The following is a 23,754-nucleotide window of genomic DNA, read 5'->3' as shown; positions in this document are numbered from 1 at the left end:
TGCATTTCTACACATTTTAAGAACAAAATGAATCTTAAATCAGACTATTGACAACATATGACCAAATCCTTCTGTAATAACCTTCAGAATAGTTCTTAAAATGATAATGGAAAGTTTAGTTGATATTGGAAGTTGAGATTTTTGGTTTGGAGTGTCTCAGCAACTAATGTTGTGATTACGGCCGTTAAAGATGGTTGCACAGGAGAAATATACAGATGTAAGCAGACAGGGTAAAGTAAAATAAACACCTAAATGTACATTTTGGACCTTGTATTTATACTAGTGTGAAAAAAGACATGTTATGGAAGAAAAATGGCCAAATATCTCAAATTGACCAGTGCTTGAACACATATTATTGCATGCCATGTCTCGCCTTAAATGTGTTTTTTTTCACTTTATGTTATTTCACATTTCCCACACACCGTGCACGGCCCCACACCTATAATTATGGTTTAACTTTTTGGCGGCAAAATGAAGCTTTTCTCTCCTAAGAAAACATTGTTGTAGCCCAAAGACAGGAGGAGAGACAAGATCTTTAAAACACAGGGCTTCTCTCCCTGTGGATAAAAGGCCAAATCGTCAGCAGCCAATCAGAGAAGAGCTTGCTGGGCGTTTCCACGGTGCCCGGAGGCGCGAGGCATGAAAAATGAGCCGTCATTACCGTGAACCGAGACCAGGCCTCTCAGACTGATTAGATTTAATTACTACTTTAATTAGCATCATTAAAAATGGCCGTGCAGTCCCAGCCCCTGCTCAGTTAAAGGGGATTTCTGCTGGGTTTTGTATCGATGATATCGGAGGTTTACTCTCCTTCAGCTGATCTGAGATAAGTTTAGTCTCCTGCAGACTGACATTACTGCCTGTAATTACATGGTACAATGTTTAGGCTTTTTTTCATGCGCAGTATGCAATTTGCTGAAAACCTTTGCTGTGCATATACTGTACTTGTATGTAGGTCACAAAACATGATGTTCACTGTACCTTTATCCCTTGAAGGTTTAGGCAGTGATTCTGGAGAACGCTTGTTGTCTAAATCGGTGAATATCTTCTCACGATCTGCTACATGTCAGTTCTGTTCGTGCGTTGAAAAAAAACCAGTGTTAATAATACACAGCCTAGCCTCTGTAAATTGGCATGTTGCTACATACTGTGGGCCTCCTTTGTGTTTACATACCCGTTTCGTTTACCGGGTTGTGTATTACACTCGATTTTCTCAGTGCACACACAGTACAAGCAGATTGTGAGGAGATATTCACTGATTTTGACAGAAAGTCATTTTGACAACAAGCATTCTCCAGAATCGCTGACTCCACCTCTTAACAAGGAATTTATCGGAACATTTGTGAACAATGGAGTTTGCTGTTATATAAGATATTTTGTACCGTGGAGAATCTATGCAAAAAAGCACGCCCTCTAGCATTAAAACAACATGTTTTTCAACCCTTCTGCACAAAATGAGGCATAATTGGATATTGGATTTATGGAGGAGTGAAGGCAGCTTTCTCATTGTCGAAGAGGCTCAGGCTTTTCTGCCTCTTTAGCTCATTAGTGAAGATGAGCTGCCGCAAACTCAACTAAATACAAAATAAGTCTTTGACTCACAACACTGCAGAACTAAACCCTCCAAAAAGAATTTTCTAAAGCCATCTAACTCCCAGCAACATGAGGCAATATTGAAAAATGTCATGACGTTTGTTGGATCCTGCATATGACTCACCCACATTATCCATCCTGACATTTATTTTATTGTTTTAATTCTCCACCGTGTTGAAAATATTTTGTGTTTGTGTTATAAAAAGATGTAAATCTAACCTATGAGGGAGAGAGCAACAGAGCATAAAGGCAGATTTCATTCCCAAGGATTGATCGCTGCTTAATTGTTCCTCGAACAAATGAGCTACAGATGAGTCCCAGCAGTGTATGTGCAAAGACAAACTGGCAATGCTGCTGCAGGGTGCTGCTATAAACAGCGGGGACTCTACTGTTTATTTACTGTTTTCGAGATTAAAGTGTGTAATAAACACAGTGTCTTCCATCTGCTTCCCCCGCTCTGTTTGGGAAACACATTGTAGGATTTTTGGAATAACTTGCATCTCTGGTGAATTACTATATTACACATAGATTGGCTCTCATGTCATTTTTGAATAACTTTTATGAATCCATCGATGGTAATGTCTGTCTAAAGGTCAATCCACCTCTTTTTGTCTAGATGGAAATATTTTAACAACTATTGGATGGATTGTTATGAAATTTCACACAGACATTCATGGTCCCCCGGTGGAATGACTCTGTTGATTCTAATTCTAATTCCCAGACAAGAACCATAGCTATTATTTATCTAGTGCAATATCTCAACATCTACCAGATGTGCCAATAGAGAAACACAAACTGAAGGAAAAGATTTCAGACAAACACGTGATCGAGTCATTTTTATCACTCTATCTGTCTCTCTCTATCCCTCGCTCCTCTGTCTGACCTCTAACCCCTTGTCTCCGTGGTGACTCTGCAGCGGCTAAGAAAGCCCAGTGGCTGGAGAAGGAGGACAAGGCTCGGCGTCTGAGGGAGAGTCAGCTGGAGACGCGCAGGAGGAAACTGGAGGAGCAGAGGCTCAAGACAGAGAAACGCAGAGCGCTGCTGGAGGAGAAACAGAGACAGAAGCTAGAGAAGAACAAGGTGAGAGGAAAAAACTACATTAAAAGTGGCTAGTTGCTTTCCATGGCGGTCCCCTTTGTTTACATACTCGTTTACAGAGCCTAGGCTGTGTATTGAAACCAGATGTTTTTCTTGAGCGCACACACACACACAGTACAGATAGCAGATCGTGAGGAGATATTCACTGATTTTGAAAAAAGGGAGAATTAGCGTTCTCCAGAATCACTGACTTCACCTTTAACTCAGGATTTAGCAGCTCAAAACCGTCCCAGCAATTGAATGTGTTATATAACAAATGATAGTTTAACTCTTTAATGCAATAAGAAAGCTTCTTTCTCAAGATCACCACAAAGCTGATATGGTTTAATTGAACGTTTCTCCTCGTCATTTGGCAAACACTCAATAACACAGACAGATGTATTTTATTGCGAGTCACTGGCACTGTGCTCTGCTATTCAAAATATTTACTGTTAACTAAAGTCCTGGTGGAAAAATCAACACCATGCCAGTGTTGATGTAACACTTATGCTTAGTAGCCAACTCGAAAAGTGCCTGTGTATTAGAGATGTGGTCGTGATGCCAAGTGTTGGACTGCTCACAGCCAATTTTCCAGGGGTCTTAAGGGCAGAATTTGTATAGGCTGTAATTTGCCTTAACAGTTATTGATCTCAGCAGTTGCTCAGGACCTTTCTTGGCTTTCAACCTCTTTAGTTCAAAGAGTGCACAGTAGATTTACACATTGCAATCAGACGTGAGCACTTCAACCAAACCGTTATCGAACCTTCTAACTACATATTGATTTGAGTCATTGATAAAGGAATTATTTACTTTATGACCGAGAGTTAGATGAAAAGAATCGATACCATGCTGATGTCTGTTGGCTAAATATGATGCTACAGCCAATAGCTAGTGCGCTTAGCTTAGCTTAAAGACAAGAAACCTAAGGAGACTCAATAAAGTCAGCACAAATCTGGCACATTACTTTTTACGCTTAAGGTTTTGTGTGGATTTAAAAATAGAAATGAATATAGATGCAACAGGTACATTCTTGACTCAGTTTTTCCTGTGTGCTCTTCCAGGAGAGATACGAGTCGGCTATCAAGAGGTCGACCAAGAAGACATGGGCCGAGATCCGCCAGCAGAGGTGGTCGTGGGCGGGCGGACTCAACCAGACGTCCCGCAGAGAAAGTGAGTTCTAAAAGTGAACCACAACCACACATCATCACTCAGAGAACATAGAAACAAGAACACAGTGCCAGGAAATTCAGGAAATTGTTATATAAGTATAGGCCTATAGAATGTCCTTCAGAAACTGTTCATGTTGCAACGCTGCACTGGCGTCGACTCACTCACTGGTCAGACTGATGCAACTCAAGGAAAATGGCTCCTGAAGGGGTTTGCAGACATAAGGGCGGGGGTCCCACTCAGTTATATGTGAATTTGCGAATTTAATAACATTTTATTTAAATAGCGCCAAATCCCACAAGAAGTAGGCCTAATTTCACAAATCTTCTGATAAGGATAGAGACTGAACATTCCCCTGTCCTTTGCCCAAATAAAGTCTAAAACCGTTATTTTTTTAAAAGTTAAGTTTGTAATGGCAGAACTCTCATTGATTCTTACACCTTTAAAGACTTCTTAAGGCTTTGGTGTTTGGTTGTCATGAGAGATGACGTAGTGTAGCTGTCGTGGACATGTTTTCATTAGATTAGCAGTGTGAACAGCTGTGAGCTAACCTCCCCACTTCTTTCAGACCGTCCTGTTTTATGGTGTCAAACATGTGACGGGATGCCTCTATTGAAACACTGAGGTCAAGACAAGTTTCTCTTTCTCTTCAAAGTGCGAATGATCCTGAATGTGTGCGAGAGCGAGTGTACAGTGTGTGTGTGATATTTTTTGCAGCTGGAAAAAGAAAATCAAGTAGCTACTCTAAAATATGACGTCTAACTCTACCACACCCTTCCCACACTTTCCTTCTTATTCCTCTCCTTATCACCCGCTATATTCAGTCTAACTTTCTCCCCTAAATGTTATAAAGAACAGCCATTTTGAACTCAAGAGAAACGGGTCAGAGAGTCCTTTCAGGTCCAGGCTTTAGCTGGGGCCGCCCCACCAACGCACGCATGCCCCGGGCCGCACCTTGTGAACAGTTGTTGTCTGTTATGCGTTCTCTCTGGTGCAGGCAGATGCTCGGCCTCCACGGTCAACTTGCCGAGACAGGTGGACCCTGTCATTAACAACAGGCTGTCCAAGTCCTCGGCAACTCTCTGGAACTCCCCCAACAGAAGTAAGGACGACCCGACGTCAATGTCCACCATGCAGGCCTCCTCCTCCCTCTCTCCTTCCCCCTTTCCTCATTCCTACTCATCTCTTACCACCTTCTAATCTTTTGGTTTTGATTCTTTTATGATTATAACTGTCGTCTTTTTCTGGTGGCCTGCCTGCCTGCCTGTTGCTTGGTGACTGGTCATTTACCTACCTCCCTCACGCTATATGGGTCTCGTGTGCATCGTGGGTTGTTTTTGATATTGATTTTTTTCAGTTGGTGGTTGTGTCATTGATTGATTTGCATTTTTGATCGGCCCCTCCCCCTTTACACATCGACATCACTAAAGCCATATTACTGTATTTTTATGATTATATTTTGGTTTGTTTCAATGCACCGTCTTGTCACAATTGGTTTGTCCCCCCTCCACTGTACTGTTGGCGGTTTGGTTTGGTGTGTTGCTGGTGTCGGTGGTGGTGGATAATTATAGTGTGACTGAAAGCAGAGCAACTAAATGCACATGTGTGGTTTTATATTATGGTTTTATGCATTATTCATCTGACTTTATAGAGCCTTTATATAGCCATAGAGAATAGGCTTCTCTTGCTTAGTTAGTTATTTACATCCAGCAACCATGGCAACAATATATTTAGCCAGTTTTCTTTACCAGATATTCTGAATGTTTTTGTGATGCTATTGGAACACGGTCTCACTGCCAATGCTCACATGCTGACGTTTAGCATGTTTGATGTTAATGCTCGGCATCTAAGCTCAGTGTGTTAACATTAACATTGGCTGATTAGCACAAAGCACAGCCGAGGCTGATGGGAAAATCATTCATTTACACACAACTTCAGACAATAAACCGAGCAAAAGTGTTTTTTGATCATGGGAACAGATGTATTATGAATATGATAAATATTTAAATAATGGACTTATTATATCAAACTCAAATCATCAGTCTCCTGAGTTGCCACATGTCGTCCATAAGCAGTGCTGTCTTCATCTCAGATTGGTCTCGCTTCATGTCGTGTGTCATTACAGATCGTATCACTCACTCACTCAGTGCAATCAGCAGTTCCACTCTCGGCTTTCTCCGCGCTCCATCGCCACTATAGAGATTCAAATCTTCGTGCTTCTTCATCACTCATACAGATGCTCTGTTACTGCGGGAACATGAAAGAAGAGCTGTATCATGTTTCTGCAGAGTCAGAGTCAAAATCAAAATCAATATCAGAGCAAAGTATTTTTAGGCCTTTGGGTCGATACCACACCATAGTATGATGGAGAATGGTGGTCGTGACGTTCTATGACGTTCATAAATCAAGGTGAACAGTCGATCGCCAGGCAACAGCTCAGCTTCCTCTTGCCGCATTGGAGAAGGAGGAGGAGGAGGAGGGAAAACACTGTTGCCTAGTAACAGGAGGTAGTCTGGTTATCAGTTGGTCCTAAAACATGTTGTTAAAATGATACGGCGAACTCGCAGCAGAGGTGACAGCCTGTAATGTTACATAAGGAAATCCCAGTCTATGATATGAAGGGTTCCTACAGATCCTTAAAAAGTCTCAAAAGGCATTCATCTCAAATGAAGGCCTTATTGGTATTAGAATGTATCTAATCAACGTTTCAGAAGTATTACAAACTCTAAATAATTGGTAGCATCTTTTTATGATATAATTTACTAAATGCCTCTCACATTAACATCACACAGATAAGCTTAGCATGATCCATATGGTCACATTGAGACATTTAAGTAACACATTATTATTGTTTTTGGGTTTTTAGTTGTGTGTGTTTAAATGACATTTGTCATTTGTGGCATTAAATAAGTCTTAAATCCATGTTGTCTTAAGCTGTAGGAACCCTGCTAATGACATTTTGTAATGACACGTTTTATGTTTTTAATATTATAAAACAAAGACTCGCCGTGGACCTTTGTGCCGTGGCGTCCTCTGCAGCGCTGTTGTGATTGCACTATAATTATGTGTGCGTTAAGTGTGTGTTTGTGGGTGTCATGCATACCGTTACAGTATGTCAGCAGGTTAAAAATAAAGCAATGGTGCACATGGCCTAGCTGTCACTTGAAACATCTGTGCACAGCACGTTGTCAGTCAGGGGAAGTTTTTGTAATGAGAGATTCAGACAAACTGTCGTGTTGTGTTTGATCTCATGTTGAGATGGTGCATTCAGGGTCCATCTGTATGTTTCTGTCTCCTGTGCACTAGCGTGTTTACTGTTGTCTTTCACTGTTTCAAAAGAGCAACACAGGATGAAGGTGACAGAAACTGTCTACCATCTCAACTAAAGATCACTATTTAACACGTCGTGTCTCGTTTGTTTCATAAGTCCGTCACTGTCTGCAAGTCAAAAGTTTAAATTGAAAAAGGAGAAAAAACTAAATTTTAAACTTTTTGCTCCAGTTACCCTTCTGTATTGAGAGTCTCTCTCCACATTATTAATCTTTTGCTCTTCTCACTTACGTTTTTTTTAGTATTCTGCTTTATAAAATTCATATAGAGGCATCTATAGTTTCTTAATATTTTTTTTAGACTGATTTGATTTTGCCAAAATCAAAGATTTTGCCGATCTCTGACTAAAAAGCTACTTTATAAGTTTGCTTTCCTCATGAGAGAAAGATTTTTGGTGTGTGTGTGTGTGTGTGTGTGTGTGTGTGTGTGTGTGTGTGTGTGTGTGTGTGTGCGTGCGGGCATGTGTGTGTATGTTTTCCACCAATCATTATGAAGCATTTGATTATATTCTGCTGTTCTTGGACGTCATATGTATTCAATTTTCATCACATGACACATAACAATAACAGTATAATAAGAGAATGGTGTTAAGGTCAGAGTAGTGTGTGTGTGTGTGTGTGTGTGTGTGTGTGTGTGTGTGTGTGTGTGTGTGTGTGTGTGTGCGCGCGTGTGTGTGTGCGTCCGTGCGTGCGTGCGTGCTTGCGTGTGTGCGTGTTGCATATAAAACAAACAACACTAATGCCAACCCTTGGCTCTGCATTGGATTTGATTTAAGTCGGGAAAAAAAACAGCATCTCTCTCTTGTTTTAGTGTTATTAAGGTGGTAAGTCATGAAAATTAACTTGGGCTTGTTCCTCTCTGTGTGTCGTTATCTAATGTCTGGTCTTGTGTGTAACATGTGGGCTAAAGTTCAGCCATTCATCCGGTGGGACTTTCCTGTGTCTGTGAGTCTGAGTGTGTGATTGGCTGACCGGAGTTTCAGTTACACAAATACGTCCTAGAGGCAGCAATAATCTGTTAGAAATGTGTAATTTAAGTCGGTGGATGGATACTCATGTACTGTATATAGTTAATTTTACTAGACCATCCCTGATCAATTGAGACCAACTGACCTCTGTTAGGTTAAATAGTACTGTGTGTCAGAGCTAATTAACCTTCCTCCTCCTGACCTTCCTAAAGCATCAATAAATGATGTCTAAATCAGCCAATGAGATTACAGTAATGATGCTCTCCCAGCACCTCTATAATTGAGTGTGCATTTTTGATGCCGGTGGAAAGACCTGCGTAATCATCGGCCATTTTGCATTTTATTCATGTAAAATTTTGTCTGAAAAAAAACAAACCTGAAAGACACATGCTTCTTCTTCATTCTTTTTGGAAGTGATCAGGGTTTGTCTTGGTAAATAAACATACATAAGATTGTGTTTATTTGTTAGTAAATTTTACTTTTTATTACATTTTTATTTTTACCTAGCAACATTTCCTCATAAATCATCCTTTTTTAAATCAGTTTACGCGAGAAGGAATTTAGTTTTTGTGATGTTTTCCAGCAGCTCATGAATGCAGCGTAAAACTCCACTCAGCATCAGACAGAGGTTCAGTGTTGTTCAGTGTGTGTGTGTGCGTGTGTGTGTGTGCGTGTGTGCGTGTGTGTGTGTGTGTGAGTGTGAGTGTGAGGATGTGCTGCAGTGTCGTCAATGAGTCACGGTTCACCTCCTGCAGAGTGAGTGTGCACCTGTGTGGAGGAGATATGATGTGGTGAGTAGCAGCCCCCTTTACTCTGACAGTAACCCGACCCTAACAGCGCCCTCTTGTGTTCAGCCCGCAGCCTGCGTCTCAGCCCGTGGGAGAGCCGCATCGTGGAGCGGCTCATGACGCCAACGCTGTCTTTCCTGGCCCGCAGTCGCAGCGCCGCAACACTCCTCAACAACAGCGACTCTCGTGAGTGTGAGAATATGTGATGTACCCACAATCCCCTTCTCTGTGCAGGGAGTGAGGAAAATAGATTGTTTGATCCATAACATACTGTACTTTCTCTCTGTAACCATACTTTGATGTTGTCATTTAAAACCCTGCGGTGATGTTTTCTTTGATTGAAGTTGAGGCTGCAGCTAATGATTATCTTCAACATCAGTTCATCTTTCAAGTATAAATTGGATTTTGAAAGCTGCAGAGTGTCATATTTTAGAAGCTCGAATGGGGAAATATTTGGCTTGATGTTTTATAAAATGATTTGAATGAATAATCCATTGGCAAACTAGTTGATTCCACAGGTCAAATGAGAAATACATATTGCTATAAATCATAACACTTCTCATGGATAACAATAAGAGGATGATTGAACTAAATAAATAACTAAAATCCTGCAATCTCATAATTTTATCTAATAGGCTTATTTGAGTCATAATGTCAACATGTTATGATGTAATAGCTCTGCATGGTGTGTGTGTATGTGGTTTGGGGCCCTGACCTCGGCTGTGCTGCCGTTCTCTGCATGTTCATATGTTACTCAGACTGTCATCACTGCTCCCGTTCAGCCTCAGCCAGTCCTCTGAACGCCTCCCACCCTCACTCCGCCGAGCGCTGGAGAGTCTCCTCCGCCAGCACACCGGACATCACCCAGCGCCCCAGCCGACGCAACTCCACACCCATAGGCAAACAAATGGTAAATGGACTCCAATTATATACAGTGCTTTTCACTGATTTTCACAGACCCAAAACGCTTTACTTTGTTTTGCCCCATAACCCATTCAGACACGCACTCATACACGGAGCAAATCACAAACCTATACTGTCAATACATAAACTGCTTCTGCTCTGGATTTTTTTTTATTTAATGATTCAGATGTATAAGTTCAATGCCCATCATTAGGTGGGTATCTATCCACCTGTTTCCACCCATAAAATCATAATGGAAACGCAGTCAATTTGAAGGAATTTTAAATGATCCAAACAAGTTTTTACACTTGCCTGAGTGCAAGGAAATAGACTTGGTGAATAAATCATGATGCGTGTGACTTTGGTGTGGAAAAATAGGTTTTAGATATCCTTTTAAAGAATCGTAATTTAACAAGTCAGGAAATAAACCGGGAATGCGTAATACGTGTTTGCTTGTTTAATGAAGCGATCTGCGAGGAGCCTCTGTAGCATTGTCTGGTAACCGTGACTGATACTGACATTTACAAAACGCCTTCTTGTGTCAGCCTTGGCCTGGGGTAGTAACTGTCTCCATCTTTTCTGCAAGGTGGACAAAAAGAAGAAAGAGAAGAAAGACAAGGAGAGGGAGAATGAAAAGGAGAAGATCGCTCTCACTAAAAAAGAAGTGCAGAAGAAGAGACCGACTACATCACCGAGCACCACCACGACCCAGAGATCCCGGCCGGAGACCAGGTCTGGAAACACACACCTAATATCTATATACAGTATATACTCAGAATCTGAATTCCTAGCTACACTGTAAAAGTTTAAAAGTAAGGAAATCTTAAATGTTCAAGGCAACTGTCTTTGATTTTTGAGTTTTGAGGCCAACTTAAACTCTTACGTTTTAATGAAAACTGCTTACATTTTTACAATTTTGCCAAGAAGTTATCTTTTGTTGAGTTACAGTGTAGAAAAAAATGAAAATGATTCTTTATCAATGTTTTGTAGAGAGAGAGAGAGAGAGCGCTCATGTGTCCTTAGAGAAGGTATGATGTCTGACAGATGGTCCAAAATGCTGTAATCTAACTGTGAAATAGCCTCTGCTGGACACCGTTTAGTCAGCAGCCCCTTGAGGGCCAGTCTGCCAACAGCCGGTCTGTTTGTGACTCAGACAGAATGGGGGGAAAAACATGGCTGCCTGCCCCTTCTTCTCCTGTTACAGCCAAAAAATCATGGCGACCGATTGTGGAGTTTCATATCTCCCACCTGACCTAGTTATGACTCTACAGTAGCCTATGTGGTGCATGGAATCCCCCTCTCTCTCCTCTTTTAAACCTGCTCAAGTTTCTGTATTCTCTCCGTTCTCAGCAGCACCCCGAAGCCCAAAAAGAGGCCTTCGTCACCGGCTGCCCCTAAAGCCCGCCCCCTGTCCCCTCTGGTTCCCGCGGCGACCTCCAAAACCCCGGCGGGCAAGAAGACCCCTCCCCCTCCTGCCACTGGCACCAAGACCAGACCCAAACGGGCCCAGACCCCCGCCAGGGTGCAGCCCCAGACTGTCACTACGGTCGCCGTGGAAACAGGCCCAGAAACACCCCAGCAGCCAGACGCTGTCGCGCCAGAGGAGAAAATGGGTGAGTGTGTGTGTGTGTGTGTGTGTGTGTGTGTGTGTGTGGTCGCCCCCGGAGACGAGGTACAAGGTCTCAAGGTGACCTAGAGGGTTTTTGGCTGACATTCGGTTTGCTGTGTAGAGAATTAGTGTGAATACATGTGGTGATGGTAGAGACTGAGGCTGGTAACCTTCACTGACCGACCTTCACCAGACAGTTTCTGTAAGAGGTGTATTATGCACATTCCTATGTGACTGGTGCAGGACAAAATAAGTGTCAAAATAAAGAAACATCCACACAACAGCTTGCAGCTCCAAAGACACTTAATTGTGCAAAGACAGAACATTCCGACCAACAGTTTGGTCTTCCTCAGGTCTAAGTGATTACAGTGACCCATGATGACCCTTAACAAATTATAGCTCATCACGTGAACAGGAAAGTCAAATTTATTCTTGGGAACATGATTTCTTTTTACAAAAAATGTGTTGCTTTTCCTGGAGTGGTCCACATAGAACTCTAGAATTCTTATTTGTTCATTTGTCGCATCACCAACTAGTTAAGGGTCATGGAACAGAGCCATTTTGACTATTTTTAAATCAGCTTTGGCGCTTGTCAATGTTTAATCATAGCCGTATCTTCCGTCACCATCTGCTGTGATTTTTTCCCCCTGAACTTCAGATATCTTTGATCAGTATGTTCTTGTTAAACCAGATGTGTGTGTATTTCTCTTCCCTCTAAAAGGCTCCGGTAACGTCCCTGCGATCCTGGTGTCCTCTGCCCCTCGTACCCTCCGTACACCTCCACCGGTCGTCTCAGCGGCTTCTCCAGTGGTGCCCGACGTGGAGCCTTCAGCTGCTTCCCCTGACGCTGCTGCAGCCTCCGTCAGGACTCCTTCCCCCTCTGCTACACCACCACCACCAGCAGCAGCAGCAGCAGCAGCTCCAGCACCAGCTCCAGCACCAGCTCCAGCCACCACCGTAGCTGCCAGTCCCCCTCCCCCCGCAGTCATAGCCTCCACCCCGACTGCCCCAACCCCGACTGCCCCTGCTTCCAGAAGAGCCTCGGCCGGCACCCACGACCCAGAGGAGGCAGGCCGCGTCCTGGCAGAGAAACGCAGACAAGCCAGGGAGCAGCGGGAGAGAGAGGAGCAGGAGAGGCTGGAGCAAGAGCAGAAGAACAGGTCAGATTATCGGTCAATAGGGATTGTATACAATATAAATGAAACACTTTCCAATTCATCATGTTATGTCAGGGCAGGCCGAGGGAAATCTGACATAACACAAAATAAATTAGTTCCAAGGAGCTCTCCAGTTCTTTGTTTTTTTATTAAAAACACAGTTTTTACTAAATAACAGGAACACCTAAAACATGATGTAACATGATAGAACACTCCTGCAATAACATAATATATATATAAACTTGCAATGTATTGCATCACACTGTAAAGTTATTTTGTCCCTCCCTAGTAATTACTGTGCTTTCTATATTATGGGAATATCAAGTCCTTACATTTATAATCATTTCTATGTTATTTGACAACTTCAATGATATACGTAACCGCTTAAACCTGCAGTGTGTAGAATTTTATTTCCTAGCAGATATTGTAGAAAATAATTATAATATCCACAAGTACGTTTAATTTAGTGCATAATAGCTGAAAAACATTTTTTAATAATTTTTTTCCCCTTAGGGTCTCATATATGTCCATATTTCTCTATTCCTTGGACCAAGGCCTAGTCGCCGCCATTTTGGAAGTGTCATTGTTGGAATGTCATCAGGTGCATTGTTTAAAATTTAGAATTGCTCTTGTCCTTGAAGGCCACTGTAGCTTCTGTTATTATTCGAAAGGGATGGGGTTACCCAGGGAGTGTTGCATTCTAGAACTTTCTAGAACTTTCTAGAACTTACTTGATGATGTCATATTACACACTGCACCTTTAAATGAAACCCAAACAAATGACCAAATATATCAAATAAATGATCATTTTTGTTTTTTTATTGGAAACTTTATGTTCATAGATTGTTTTAACTACCAGTAGACCAATGTAACTAGGTTAGATATTTGCATAATATGTGTACCATTTGAAATGTGTTTTTGTTTCCACCAATAAATACACTTATATCATGTCTTTAATTATGACCAAATTGCAGAGCTCTTTCCAGGAAACCCTTAAAATACTGTATAGATCTATTGATGCCTTAATACACACAATGGAGGTTTTGCATACCCCAAAAACTGCTGATATTCCTCATACACATACAATATATAATACTCGCTTGTGCATTACCGTATGTAACCCAGATTACGTCTTGTTTTCAGGATCCTTAAGGAGGAGGCTATGGTGCGGGATGCGGAGGAGAGGAAGCGTAGAGAGGAGGAGGCTCGCTTCATGGCGGAGCAGCAGCGTCTGATGGACCAGGCCCAGAGAGCAGAGGAGGAGAAGGAGGAGAAGGACAGAGCCAGGGCCGAGCAGGAGGAGAACGATAAGATGCAGAAACAGGTCAGGGGCATAAACTATAGGAAATTAAAGGGCAAACCAGTCAACTCACAGGTTCACTGGTTGTAGGGAAAAAAATAATGAGGGTTTTATTTGTAGGTTTTGATCAGAACATCATGGCAGGTGATTCTATTCTGGTCCAGCTAAAGGCTTGATGTGTTAACACTGTACCATCAAAACACTGTCGAATGTCTCCTCTCCCAGCCCCCAACACACAGATAAATTCCTTTAGTCACTAGAAAAAACCCTTTTACTTTCCATTAACTAACATGGAATCCTTGTGATCCCCTCATACAGAGTTAAAACCCATTTACCCTCTGGGCAGATTAACGCATTCGGGGATTGTCCGATCTGTCGCATCCTAAGGACACACACCGCACACCAGCCATAACATCAGGCTACTACCCCCCAACACACACACACACACACACACACACACACACACACACACACACACACGGTCTTACTCCCTCACCCCCTGTATGTCTTTCTGTCTGGGCATCTGGGCAGATTAAAGCAGGGGAATTCACTGTATATGTGCTGCAGTCAGGGAGCATGTGTGTGAGCCGTCATTGGCCCCTTGTCTGCCAGCTGGTGACCTCCATAATGGTGCTGAGCGGAGGCTGAGGGAGCCGTGGTGATCGGGGCGATAGTGACAGCCAGGCCTGTATGTGTTGCCTCTGTCCTGTTCACAGTGGTGGGGATAAGCAGCGTCAGTGTGTGTGCCATGCCTGGAGCTGTCAGACCAACTCCCCTTCATCCCCTCAATTGGACCATTGTTCCTCCATGACAGCAGACTCACTCGAGCCTAAAGTGGCCTCATATTTGTTTAATAAGTGTCGAGCTCTCTGCTTCCACTACAAGTTGCCGTGACAAGTCAGCGGACTGTGGGTAAACGACATACTTGAAAGAGAATTAAAAACAGCATTAACACAAATAAATAACACATGTGATTTATGCACACATCATAATTATTACATTATTTTTTGTCTTAATTTCTGGCTTTAGTTTTTCTGTTTGGTTGGTGTAGATTCTGAATACCCAGTGAAGCATGTAATGGGATTACTCAGATAATATCAACACTGTCCTGAAGGGCTGCAGCTCAGACTGAGCATGTGGCGCCCCCTGGTGGTGGAGAGTTTCCCATTTACTGTAAAGTACATACACACTCAATGTGAACGCTAGTGGGGGGAGAAGGACTCTGATCCTTTACTGAAGTAAAAGTACTAAACACTCCAATATTAGTAAATGTTCTACATTCAAAACCACTTAAGTAAAAGTATGTGTTAGTATTGTCTGAAGTAGACAAAGTAGAAGTATTCATATAGTGTGCAGTGCAGTGTTTACCGGTTTATTGGATGTTTCTGACCATTTGGGCCCTACATCTACATACCAGTATGCACGCACATAAAACCTATATACACAGTAACACAGACTTGAGAAAGCTCTATAAAATATATGATAAATCTTGATTAAATACATGCAAATACAAAAGTATATGATGTATGAATATACCTTGTAATAAATGCAGAGGCCTGTTGTCATAGAAAATCCCAGCTTTATTCAGCTTCATATTGATAAAGTTGTATCGTATAGTTTTGTATCGTATTTTTATATAAATGTTTTGAATTTTTTCCTTTTTCCCAGAGGGACGAGGCTGAGGCCAAAGCCCGCGAGGAGGCCGACCGTCAGCGTCTAGAGCGGGAGAAACACTTCCAGAAAGAAGAGCAGGAGCGCCTGGAGAGGAAGAAGGTGAGCAGAGAAAAATAACACATGTAATCTTGCTTAGGAAGCTCATAAAGTCACACACACTGCCAGCTAACTGACTGATCTCTCTGTCCTAACTCTACAGCGCCTCGAGGAGATCATGAAGAGAACTCGAAAGAGCGATGCCGGAGATAAGGTCGGTGTGACTCCTCGTCAACAGACTTCCAAGAACAAAATAACTTTCTATTGACTTTAAGAAAATAACAAACGGTCTTTTTGTTCTTTGTAATCGCAGAAGGAAGTCAAAGCATCTCCACAGGTCAACGGCAAAGACACAGGCCTCAGTAAGTGGAACCGTCTCTCATCTCATGGGAATTAGCCTCGGGAAAAAAAGTGCTGACGTCTTCTAAACAGAAAAAAAGTTACAGTTCGAGGAAAAATCCCATAGCCTCATTTATTTCAAAAAATGTTTTACCCATGGTTTATTTATTGAGTGAAAAAGTGGAAAAGTAACGGATAAACTTGTTGTTCGTCATATTATGTAGGCCTATATATTTTTTCTATTTTATCCCAGGCTTCCTGCCGACAACTGGCTAACACAGACACAAAACTAAACACACACAGACAGATACATTGCAAAAAGCACAACCCTAACAGTTGCATAATGAAATGTGTGCACAAAAATAATTACATACTTTAAATGCAAAAATAAATATAGAAAAAATTAATAAATACACACATAAAAAAAGGAATATTAAAAATAATTCATACGTCAACAAACAGTATAAATCCCATAACCTCATTTATAAATAAATACTATCTTTCACCTTGCAGCAGCTGGGAACCTGCAGAGTCCCAACGCATCACAGACTGTGTCTCCTCCTCCTGCTGTAAACGGTGTCCAGACCGCGGCTCATCAGAACGGCGTCTCGGGCAACTTTGAGGAAATCATCCAGTTGAACAACAGCGGGGAACCGTTCCTGATGAAGACGGGCCCCATGAAGCCCCAGCATGTCGCAGGTACTGTGAAGAGACCGTGATAGAACAACAGGAGTTTTAGGTTACTAACAGAAAAACTGTATATTTGGTTAACTTTATGCTTAGATGGATTACAAACTTGGGACTTTTAGGACATGAAGGAGGATACACATTCAAATATTCTCTGCAAATCAATTAACCATGAAGTCAATAAAAGCCAAAAGCCTCACATCCAATCTGCACGTCCAATTCTACGTCAGAATTCAGAACTTTATTTTTTATTCAAGCTCCTTGAGAAGAAGAGAAGCTTTTAGTTTTTATGCATCAAATCTCTGGAACAAACTCCCAGAGAACTTGAGGTCTGCTGCAACTCTCAGTTCTTTTAAATCAAGTCTGAAGACTTTTCTGTTTCCATTTTAACCTGAAAAATTTATTTGATTTAAATGTTATTCATTTGCTTTTAAATGTTTTATTCATTCGCTTTTCTGATGTGTTGTGTATTTTAATCTTGCCCCTGCAAAGCACTTTTAGTGGCCTTGTGTCTGAATTGTGCTATATAAATAAACTTGCCTTGCCTTGCCTCCTTAAATAAATGTAATAATAAGTCAAGTGCTGGTATTGGTTCAAATGTGAATGGTATCCAACCCAAGTAGGAACGCAGGAATCAGAAATCCTCCTAAATCCCGTGTGTACCATCTACACAAACTAAATAAAATAATAATAATAATTTAAATAAAGAAAAAGAAGACATGTCCTCTGAAAATAAAACCCAGTATGCACAGTACAAATAGAAAATGATAAGAAAGCACTTTACATGTGTCGTATAGCAGATTCACACAGAAACAGATATATTTCAATCTAAACAAACAGACAAACCAAAACCGTTGTGAATCCATGTTATTGAATAAACTTTATCTCCTGTTTTTTTCTCTCGTCCCTGCAGAGGTCCTGTGAGCCCCGACACACATAAATGCATAATGGAGACGCGCCTTATGTGTCCGCCTGAGCTACGAGATTCATGCCTCACCGCAGCGGCTTACATGAACATAGTGTGCCAAAACAAACAATGAACCGCGCCGACGCCACATCTACCGCATCCACCGCCACGCGAGGACGAAGGAAAGAAAGACAAAAAACTCATCTGAAATATATAAGAAAAGAAAAAAGAAAAAAAAAGCAACAACAAGTATTCTCTGTCTTCACCGCGTGTTATGGTGCAACATTTGTTATTAAAAACGTCACATACAGATGTTATGGTGCACCTTAAAGAAGACTGACCGTGTAACAAATTTTAGATAAATACAGTATAAGACTCTGGAAATGCATAATATTTGACAATGGTTGTTATTATTACCGTCGTTATGATATTGTTATTGTTATCTTAAGTTGAACAGTGTGTGTGTGTGTGTGTGTGTGTGCGCGTGTGTGTGTGTATTGTTTCTGTCTTGAATCGTTGAGTTATTTAACATGGGGAGCATCGTGAGGACTGGCCACAGACAGTGTATGTAAATGTATAATGAGCCTGGCTGCCTAGGCCTCCTGTTTCAGGGGATCTGTGAAATAAAGCTTTATGAAAGGGACTCGGCTCCGTGTCCGTCTGTTCGTCCGTCTGCATACAATTATGTTGAGCAAACAGTTTTTGTTACATTATTATTGATATTGTACTTTACTTACAACATATATTCTTATTGTTATAACTAGTGCTTTTATTGTGTAAATATTGTAGTATAATGTATGTATATTTCCTTCTATTACTATTATTTTATTTGTTAAGCTGTGTATTGTAGTATGAGACACATATTCTCCAAATTTTAAATACTTCTTATTTCTATTTTCTAAATATAACGGGGGCCACCATAACAAAACCAAATCCCCCCCGGGATCAATTAAATGTTTTTAATTCTGAAAACAGCAGATAGCCACCGTTGCTACAGATATAGTGAAATGAAGTTGCACAATAGCAGTATTTTAAAAAAATTATACAAACAAGAAAATTAGACATTGGTGGTCCCCTAAATTTCTACAGAGTTTTGTAGCTAAAAGTTGTAATGTCTTTGTTCTTTACCTATAAATCATCTCTTGACCCCTCAGATTGATTTTGTGACCCGACAGAGGGGCCTGACCCTCAGGTTGGGACACACTGAACTCCGCCTGGAGAGCAGTGACAACAGTAAGGTTCTGTTTACATAGTGATAAATCCTTGTTGACAATCTATGACGAAATATGTTCTTTTACTTTCAATACTTTAAGTACATTTTGCTGATAATACTTAAGGTATTGAATGTAGAACGTTTAGTAGTTGCAGAGTACTTTCATTGTGTAGAATTATATTAGTAGTTTTCCCCCATTAAAGGATCTGAATTCTTTCTCCTCCTCTGTGTCTCTGGAGACACCAGGAGGTGGCAGCACAGACTCATGCAGGTTTCCAACTCCAGACTTTAATATCCCTATTGGTATCCTCATGCTTTTGTTACTGCCATAAATCTCCAACTTTGATTTATTAGTAATATATAATCCACTGTGAAATCAAATGCTGCTATTTCTTTCTACTGGTTGAAACATCCACCATGGAGGCACATAAGGACAAAACATATGGCTGCTGCAATAGGAAAACAATTGCAGCACTTTCCTATAACCAACCTCGAAATTTCATTAATGTAACTTGCAGGGCTGACAATTAACTAAAACATTTTTTTTTAAACGTGTCAGTCATATCTAATTCAACAACAGAATGCAATGTTTTGTTTTTACCTCATCATCCTGGGAGCGCTTGTTTCTTACTTCTGTCCATTTCTTTGTCTCTGATCGCATTGTGTTGTCACAATTTGATGGCAAACATGGCAGAAGTTACATTTTTATTATTTCCTTATGGCCTCGTGTTCATTCAAAAAGATATCTTGGGCCACCAGTGACATAAGGGGCATTATGCAACTACTAATTTCACTAAATGGGTATATGGCTGGCCCTGCTTCAAAATTAAAATCTAATAATGACTTTGCAGAATTAAAAACAATGCCCTTTTCAGAAACAAAAACTGGATCACAAATGGTGGTGTATTCAGGGCTAAGAATCAGTAGCCCAATAGAAGATGGTGCAATTCTATTAACTGTATATGTAGCTTTTTGGTTCAACCCATAATACTGCCTCATAGTTAATGACTTGATTTATATTGTGTATTGATTGAATATGTAAATAAACTAATGATCAAACACATGTTGTGTAGTAAAAACATCAAATATTTGCCTATAAAGCAGCAGAAAATGGAAAATACTCAAGTAACGAACAAGAATGTCACATTTGTCCCACAGGTGACTGAAAGCAAACTTACTTTTCTTATGTTTTTGAGGTTATTTTTTATTACTTTTAGTGACAGTTTAGTCTGTGGGAAATAGGATTTATAGTGTGACAGAATACAGGTTCTAACAGGTTCCCCTCCGTTGTCAGTAGAAGCAGCCGCTGTTTGTTTGGTTGTGGCTTTATGTCGCACAGAGACGAGGATCGACCCCAGACGGTTTAGTCCGGCCAAACGATCAAAGTGTGTCTGCATGAGAAATGTTAAAATGGACTGTAGCAATCAAACATCAGAAGCCTTGTGGTCGCTCTTATTCCAATAAAACTCCATCATATAAACGCTATCATCTCAAATGTCCAACGAAATACACTGGACCTTGTTTCACTGCGACCACACTGCCATTTTGCACAGAGATGTGATTCTGGACAGAAAGCCAGGAGGTGGGAGGAGGACATGTTGTCAGTATCTGTTTGCTTTGATCTGGGTGGTGCCTTTGTAAATAGAAAGCTTACTGCTCATCATAAAATTCAGTCCCACATACAAACAGTCCACACTATAAATTATGAGACAAAATGTTTCTCCGGTTTCACCTGCAAGAGACAGGTGCAACACAGCTGTATGATTTCTGAATGTATTATTCATTTACTTGTTGATGTCCGTTCACTACTTTGGGCCAGAATGAAATATCCAATATCCATTTTTTTTGTATACATATATCATCTTTCTTACAGGAGAAATGAATCCTTAATACTTTGGGGATCCAATGGCTTTTGTCTGTCTGTGAACCTCTGACTTTCCTCTGACTTTTTTTTTCAGTTTTTTTTTTAAGGTGAAATGTCCCAACAACTATTGAATGGGTTGCCATAGAGTTTGGTAATTCCTTGACTTATCTTTCTGCACCATTTTGACGTTGACTTTCATAGTTTTGAGGATGGTTTGTCATGAAAATTGGTGATCTCTCAACTTTTTCTTCTAGCGCCCTTATCAGGTTAAAATTATTACTATGAAGTTGTGCAGCTGCAAGCTCATATTTAATTTCAAGTATGTTTCTAATTAACAAAAATCGTTTAGTTTACCCTCATTTGCAATGATGACAGTCTCAGAGAAATGCAGCATTGTAGAAATCCAAGAGGACAGCACTCAGTGAAAACAATGGCACACTGAGGTGAAAGGGATAGATACCCAGGCCTTTAGTTTACCCTCCTCCAGGCTGCTATCTCTGCTCCCACATTGACCTGTTGGTTTATGGCCCAATCAATGAGGAACCACAGACAGCAAACTGATAGAATTACTGTCTCTCTGAATGGGCAGAGGCCGAGCACGAAGCCGCTTACATTTACACTTTAGCCAAAAAGCAACAGGATACACATTTTGAAACACATATCCATCTAGATGAGTGATTCATTCTTCCACAGAAACAACATCATTGTCGTGAACAGCATGAACGATATTGAGACATCTGAACCTTCAAATCGTCTACGTTTGCATTTTTCTTTTAGAATCATTTCAATTTCATTTATATACAGCTCGTAACCATGATACCATGGTATACAGAGCGCAAACCTACAATAATAACTACACAAAACAATGGCGTATGACATGGTCGAAAAATACAACCAATATTATTCAAACAATTGAAGGACATTTTCAAGAAAGCCAATTTTTTACTAATAACTTTTGGCCTATCTGACATCAAAAGCATAACTTATTCAAAAATAAATGTGCAGTTCACATAATACTTTTGCAGGTACTTTTTCCTATAATTCATACATTTCCATTCTTACGTTCAAACAGGACATGGTACTCGTCTCTCAATTGTCAACACAAAGGTTGCAGATCATCTGGTAGGCCTAGTTTCTATTCAGCCCTTTATATCTTCCAATGGCCTTTGGAATTCTGGTGTTAATTTACTCTAAAATTACATATAGCCTACCTGTATACCAGCAGACCCTGCATGCATACTGCATGTTGTAACTCACAGGTCATTTCCCTCAAACAACATAACATCCAGAGGATGAACTATTTATAATTCTGATGTGATTTCACCAAGTGGTTGTCAGACAGTTGGTTGCAGGTTCGTAACGGCCCTCACTGAGCTTTTCTTATTCCCACGTTTCTATTAACAGGGAAGTACAGACATCTCTCGCGTCTCTGTTTCACGGCACTTTCACTCTCTCCTACAAGGTGAGCCTATTGTTTTTCTCTCTCTCTTTCGAATGGTGACATCTGACATGATTTGTTCTGATGTAATTTTATGATTGTAAACGTTGTCAAGTATGAGTGAAATCTCAAGATGTTCTGGGAAAGTATAGACGTTGCAAATTGAGATGTAGAATGAATTCATGCCTTAGAAAATGCCAGTGCAGAAGTCATAAAAAGAAAATAATAGTTCAAATGAGCAAGAGTTGAAAAAAAATGAAAATTAAATAACACTTTCAACAACAGAAGATCATTTCAAACAGAAATTATATCATCATACACTAATTTACAATCTTTACAGCTTCCTAAAGTGCAAGATTGAATGCTCTCTAAGTTAGTTCAATGTTTTCTTTCATCAATTGTTGCTTCAAAATAAGGAAATAGTAGGTCATTGTATGCAGAAAAACAGAATATAGAAAAATAATAAACAATAATGTTCTTGTGATGAGAAAACATATTAAATAATGACTTTAAAAAACTGAATAAAAGGTGATAGTTGTACTTTTGCAACTTGTTCATTGCTGGTTGCTGGTTTGCTCTATTTTGAATGGTGACACAGACGCACCACGGGGTTTCATGTTGCAGTGAGGGAAACTCGCCACAATCCTTTTAATCTTACTGACTTTATTTCACTTTCATCTCATGACTTCACCGGTTAAAAGTTGTCCTTGGAATCCAAAGCTCCCCGCTCGAGACCGTAAACAGCTCGTAAGAGTGAGTGACAGACAAGGAGCCATGTGTGGCCTCACCACACATTGTGGGCGATGGAGAGATTTGTCTGGGGGGTTAAATTTAACTTTGGCACGTCCAAGTGTCCGACACCTGTGCCGCAAAGGAAAATGACAGTGAGAAGGAACTGTTTGCATTCCTCTGTCGAAGGTCAACAAGGGGTGACTTGATCGCTGCGTTCCATCCCGAGCTGTGAACAATTCAAACCAGGTCTTTTATGTGAGCTGTGGGGCTTGTTGTCATGTCATTATCGTGCACAATGAAGGGCTGGAAGTTGAGTGTATAAGGCCCAGGAGAATAGCTGAAGTGTAGGGACAGCCTTCAGGGTTTTGACACACTGGATTACTACAGTTTTTGGATTAAAGATTTGTGAAGCCCAGCTGGTCCTTTTTGGCCAACACATGTAATAAATCCTTCTGTTCTTTAAGGGAAGACAAAATTCAAGTTCAAGTGATTTGATTTGCCAACTGCAGAGGTGCTGTCTCGAAGAGTCAGTTAACCAAAAGAAAATACTCACAATTAACAAAGGGATTACATGTATTAAAAAGATAGAGTAACACAAAGTAAATACCAGTTAGAGTTTAAATAATTAAATTTAAAAAAAACAATGCAAATTCAAAATGCACTTTTATACAACATATCAAAATATATGAGGTGTTCTACTATAATTTAGCTGTTCTTATTTTTGGCAAATGGCATTGTGTATATTTTGGATTAGCACCTTGTTGATACTACCGCTAACCCTTTGCAGTCCACCTGTTTATTTAGTCTTATTTAACCTTTATTATGCCACTTATGCAACATTATGTCACAGTACTAGTACCAGTGCAGAAAGTGTGTCTACGCTACTATACTTTTACTACATCTATTTATATGTTCTATTGGTCTATTTTACATATGTACATATATATTGACATATTGGTTTGCACACCTGAAT

The 23,754-nt window shown here is 40.5% G+C and overlaps 1 protein-coding gene across 6 annotated transcripts in view; it reads left to right on the top strand.

Moving 5' to 3' along the window:
* Window positions 1-18,175, top strand: part of LOC307263771 (uncharacterized protein) — a 42,491-nt gene extending 24,316 nt beyond the window's left edge. The window contains exons 4-17 of one of the 6 annotated variants that reach the window (XM_080045022.1): window positions 2,510-2,673; window positions 3,732-3,840; window positions 4,835-4,939; window positions 8,989-9,108; window positions 9,705-9,832; window positions 10,412-10,557; window positions 11,179-11,438; window positions 12,156-12,594; window positions 13,735-13,915; window positions 15,560-15,664; window positions 15,765-15,815; window positions 15,915-15,963; window positions 16,454-16,639; window positions 17,541-18,175. In XM_080045022.1, coding sequence (XP_079901148.1) covers window positions 2,510-2,673; window positions 3,732-3,840; window positions 4,835-4,939; window positions 8,989-9,108; window positions 9,705-9,832; window positions 10,412-10,557; window positions 11,179-11,438; window positions 12,156-12,594; window positions 13,735-13,915; window positions 15,560-15,664; window positions 15,765-15,815; window positions 15,915-15,963; window positions 16,454-16,639; window positions 17,541-17,551 — 2,054 coding nt within the window. In that variant the 3' untranslated portion in view covers window positions 17,552-18,175. Of the gene's footprint in view, window positions 1-2,509; window positions 2,674-3,731; window positions 3,841-4,834; window positions 4,940-8,988; window positions 9,109-9,680; window positions 9,833-10,411; window positions 10,558-11,175; window positions 11,439-12,155; window positions 12,595-13,734; window positions 13,916-15,559; window positions 15,665-15,764; window positions 15,816-15,914; window positions 15,964-16,453; window positions 16,640-17,540 lie in introns of all 6 variants that reach the window. The other 5 variants (XM_080045019.1, XM_080045018.1, XM_080045017.1 and 2 more) reach the window with 5 other exon arrangements.
* The last annotated feature ends 5,579 nt before the right edge of the window (window positions 18,176-23,754 follow it).

The sequence above is a fragment of the Ammodytes marinus genome (assembly GCF_949987685.1).
Source record: "Ammodytes marinus genome assembly, chromosome: 17".
In the NCBI taxonomy this organism is placed as follows: Eukaryota; Metazoa; Chordata; class Actinopteri; order Uranoscopiformes; family Ammodytidae; genus Ammodytes; species Ammodytes marinus.
The sequence above is the reverse complement of the archived record's forward strand: the minus strand, read 5'-3'. Positions and strand labels throughout refer to the sequence as shown.